Genomic DNA, 4,933 nt, shown 5'->3' with positions numbered 1-4,933 from the left:
TCAGACTGACCCAGCCGACTGAACTGCCTGCTGCACTCCTCACACTGTATGGTTTCTCTCCTGTGTGAAGCCGCATGTGAGTCTTCAAATTATCCAGCTGACTGAACTGCCTGCCGCAATCCTCACATCTATAGGGTTTCTCACCTGTGTGAATCCGCATGTGTTTCTTCAGAGTCCCAAGCTCAGTGAATTGCCTGCTGCACTCCTCACATCTGTAGGGTTTTTCACCTGTGTGAGTCCGCATGTGCCTCTTCAGAGTCCCAAGCTCAGTGAATTGCCTGCTGCACTCCTCACATCTGTAGGGTTTTTCACCAGTGTGAGTCCGCATGTGAGTCGTCAGATTTTCCAGCCGACTGAACTTCTTTCCACACTCATCACACCTGTAGGGTTTCTCACCCGTGTGAATCCGCATGTGTGTCTTCATAGCACTAAGACAACTGAACTGCTTGGCACACTCCTCACACACTTTCACACTTTTGTCCTGCCTCTCAGTCTCAGTTTCCTCTCCAGACTCCTCACAACTTCCTCCTTGCCAAGTGGAAACGTTGTTGACAGAACCCCCTGCGGATCCGCTCATGGTGTCATCCAAACCTTCTCTGCTGCCTGTTGTCGCCATGTCGACAAGAGCTGGATTAACCTCTGTTCAAAAAATGGAACAAACGATCTATGAAACATGCTGAAATATTTAACCCGGTATACTCACTCTCCAATCAGTTTGGGGTTTTGGGTTGATTTAAATTTACTTTTTTTAGCGGGGTTTCTTTATTGCACTGGATTTTTGAACCCAACCAACAAATGTCAGTGTAAAAAAGAAACCCCGATAAAAAGCCTACAAACATGCCAAAAATAACCCAAAACCCGAACTTTGTTTGGAGAGTAGTAGTACTATGTATAGTTGACTATTATATAGTATTATAGCGCGTGTAAACAAATGTTCATCGGCCTTCATCGTCTGTAAAAAGTAACTAAAAAACAATTAGCAGAAATACCGCTGATACACTATGAAAGACGGACAAATAGTGAGCTGTATTTACTGTATGTATTAATGTTACTGATGCTATGCAGGGTCTTTGACTTGAGAGTAACATTGCAACAGTTAATGAACTGTCCCTTGGCCTACATACTTTTCATGGCGCAATAGTCTGGGCTTCGGCTTTTTTTTACGTGTTTGTAGGCGTTCGTTTTGTATATTTTGCCACCCATACTTAAGTTGCGTATGCAACTGCCAATAATACTGTCATGCCAATTTAATAATAAGCAAATGTTTTTCTGTGCTTCGCTAAGAGATTTAAAGTTAATCACAGCCTCCCATCATTAATGAACCGTCCCGTTGTTTTCACACTCTCCCGTCTGGCGTCAGGGCGGGATGGAATCCAGATGTGAGAATTTGTCGGGGCTCGCGTAGGGGTTTACAGTATACCCAGGTTTAGCTTAGACTTAGATGAACGCTCTCCTCATTACCAACACCAGAATCCCTTCATAACAGTGGATTTTATTTTCGGTCCGTACAATTGCATACTACATTGCGAGAGTATTTTTGCTTATTTTTTTCATGACACACAACACAATCTGGTAACCCCTTACCGACTCTCACTGGTTATGTTATCAACTTTCAGGCGGCACCCCCTTACTTCGATACAATAATTTGAGAGCCAAACATCCAAACGTAGAATCTAGGAATCTCTCAGATAATTCCACATCCACACTACGACTTTTCTTTGCGTAGCTCCACCAAATCAAGTATTTGAAGCTCCATGACACACTGGCCCAAACTCACGCCGCCACAAAATTATCATGAACCGTTGTTTGCAACTCTAAGGAGATCTGAATACCAACTACATGCCGAGTTTTCCTACCTGTAAGTTAGTTGATAGACAGTCCGTGCCGAGTCGCCTTTAGAATCACTGCAAAACTCCTCCAAAGACGGAAAACTGCTGAAGATGCCGCGTCCTTGCGGGACAGGAAGACGCGATGCCGTGACCCGGAAGTACTCCTAGTCCTTAGGTCAAGTCTCGTTACCTGATTACCCAACAAATGTACACGGGCCTCGGCACAAAGGCTAGTAATCGGGCATAATTTTTGACAGAAAAAAGGCACCAATTTTCATCTATCCGAGTTTGAGGCCAACAGAAATAAATATTCACAGCGTGATCTACCTTCTAAATCGTCCATTTAGTCCAGAATGTCCGGATTTTATACGGCAAAAAGGTGTTTAGAATACAATAAAAACATACGTGACCTTTGACTCCACCGCACACCTTATGACAGCATGCAAACATATATCTTGTTTACCCGGTAATATACATAAAATCGTTACTTATGTTATAAATGGGGGGAAAACATACAAAAACCCTGCCGGTGACCTGTAACAGAAAACCCTTACTTAAATTGCTTACCATATCGATGAAATTGATATCACTACAGGTAGATTGAGTCTTAAATTATGAATAAACATTTCTTTCTTTCTTTGTGGCGATGCTGCCGTTAAGTCCACCCAACCAACCAACCATCCAACCATCCAACAAACCAACCAACCATCCATCCAACCAACCAACCAACCAACCAACCAACCAACCACCAAACAACAGACCAACCAACCAATCTATCAACCAACCAATCAACCAACCAACCAACCAACCAACCAACCAACCAACCAACCAACCAACCAACCAACCAACCAACCATCTAACCACTTACCAACCAACCAATCAACCAACCAACCAAATTAACCAACCAACCAATCAATCAATCAATCAATCAATCAACCAAGCAGACCAACGAACCAACCAATTTATACCCATTTCAAATAAATCAATTTTTATTTCAAACCAACGTTAAAACAAAGTACATCCCGGAAATACATAATGGGAACTTTGCATGTACATGTCATACAATTAATGTACCACAATTCATGCAATTTTTAAGGACATAACTCTACTTCAAAGGTTAGATCATGTAAATGGGTGTTATATTCTCTGATATGTAAAATTTCTCAATTTTACTTAAATCTGAAATGTGACCATCGGATAACATAAACTACCAAAAAAAAACGTGAATGCTTCCAGTTGTAGAAGTACTGATCGCTTAAGTCTTACTTACGCAACTATAGACGGGATGTCATCCTTCAATTCATTTATACAATAAATACATCTGCCACAGTGCTATACACAATACATTACGTTTTTTTTTTTCAATACATGTGGGTGCTAGCCGTAATAATATTATTATGCCAGGGAAGTGACCGAGAGAGCATACCAAACTTAAAGGCATCCAGTGCAGTGTTTAGCTTTTAGTTTTTAGGGCTTGGAAACCCGATTTTTCAAAGCCAATATTCTAGTAATTTATCTACATAGTGAGTTGAAACCACACTGCCCCAATGTATATTGACCCTCATGGAGCAAAAAATTCCCAAAAATCTGACGGAAAATGGTTACTGAAAGGGCCCTGGGCTGATTTTAGGGTACCACGCCGAAAATAAAGGACTCATCTTGGGGCTTGTTTCTGCAGTTTCAAATACCCAAAGTATGAAATGCTGATTCAAATGCGCTAATGTGAAGCAGTATGTGTCACTATCATAAAGATTACTTAATTGTATTTCCAGTTTTGCCCCTCTGAAATCACAGTGGATGCCTCTAAGTGGTTTGCCTCCAAGTTAGTCATCCTCAGCATGCTGGATGACAATCTTTACTTCACACTGAGGAGTAGAGCTAGTACTGGGCTTGTCCAGGTTGTAGCGACGGCGTGAAGGCATGAAGGAGTCACAGATGTCCAGACTTTCATCAAGTTGCTCCTGGATGACTCGCAGGTTTTCCTGCAGCTTTTCCAGCTTCAGCTCACCTGTGCAAAATGAATTTTTATTCACATATATTTATTGAGTATTGGGCAAAAAGCACAAGTTTATATAATATATATATATTGCTTATATAACACCTTCTACTCAAAACATACAACGAGTTCAAAACACATTGACAAGATACATGCATAATTACGAGTAGGGTAAAACCAAGATAAATACAAACAAGACAAGTTGGTGATCTATCAATTACGAGAATCTTTTTTGGTAGTCCTTCGTCATCGAATGACGAGAATACGAGAATCTACCCGTACAGTAAATAAAGTTTTGAACTACATCGAAAACATTACAGTTTTGTAGGTGTGAAAGTGATATTGGAAGGAGGTCTTAAAAATATGATAACAGGAATTTTGTAACGACAAGGTTGTTTTGCAGCTGTGTGTTATGAAATAACCCTAAACAGTCATTTCAAGCTACAATGAATTTCTCCGCATGTTTTAATACAGAAATTTGCAGACTGAAGCATTGCCAATATAAGTGGCAATGATTATCTCATTTCAATGCAGTAAAAACATTATAAGGACCGTATCACTGTTTCAATGAAATGTCATTGCAAATTTTGATTTTCACATATCCCATGAAGTACTCAGTGTCTCGATCTTCCAGCCATGACCTACATAAAGATGAAATGTAATAGATGAAGCATTACTTAATCTCAAAGCAGATCGCACTGTGGCAAGACAGTATCCATTGGCCAGAACGGACACTCCTCTGGCCAATAAGCCTATTCGCCATTACTAGTGCGCCTGCGCGGAGTTTACTTAGCGACGAAGAATTGGAGATAAACAAACCCGCGGCCGCAATCGTCCCCAGCGCCAGCGTATGTCTCGATTTCCAGCTTACACACGGCGTTACCGGTGGTGGCCCGCCTTGGGCTGAGTTCCAACGATGTTCTGGACCTATCTTGCCTAAAATATCGCGATATCTTTATCTTCAAGTGGATTTACGGTACGTTTTTTGACGGTATCCAAGCTAGCGCTAGCGCCTAATTAGTTATGCATGCCCCCCTCCCCCATCCTGCACGCCTTCCGTCTTCACGTTTTCCGCTCAATTTTCCGGTCCAATCTCGATAAAACGAGT

The 4,933-nt window shown here is 41.4% G+C and overlaps 2 protein-coding genes across 2 annotated transcripts in view; both read right to left on the bottom strand.

The window, feature by feature from the left end:
* Positions 1 to 49: 49 nt before the first annotated feature.
* LOC109477131 (zinc finger protein 695-like) lies at positions 50 to 1,877 on the bottom strand (the record flags this gene model as incomplete). The annotated part of the gene is made up of 2 exons (XM_019778192.1): positions 1,857 to 1,877; positions 50 to 639 (listed from the first exon to the last, which is right to left on the bottom strand). A coding segment is annotated over exon 2 (567 nt), but the record flags the coding sequence as incomplete, so codon positions are not given.
* Positions 1,878 to 3,652: 1,775 nt separating this feature from the next.
* The window catches only part of LOC109476993 (polycystic kidney disease protein 1-like 3), a 42,631-nt gene continuing 41,350 nt past the window's right edge, over positions 3,653 to 4,933 (bottom strand). Inside the window, exon 13 of the mRNA XM_019778005.1 lies at positions 3,653 to 3,837. Within this exon, the coding sequence (XP_019633564.1) occupies positions 3,653 to 3,837 (185 nt within the window). The remainder of the gene's footprint in view (positions 3,838 to 4,933) is intronic.

This window comes from Branchiostoma belcheri, unplaced genomic scaffold (assembly GCF_001625305.1).
Source record: "Branchiostoma belcheri isolate BF01 breed outbred unplaced genomic scaffold, Haploidv18h27 scaffold4, whole genome shotgun sequence".
Classification (NCBI taxonomy): domain Eukaryota; kingdom Metazoa; phylum Chordata; class Leptocardii; order Amphioxiformes; family Branchiostomatidae; genus Branchiostoma; species Branchiostoma belcheri.
Note: the sequence above shows the minus strand (reverse complement) of the source record. Positions and strands in the feature narration are given on the sequence as shown.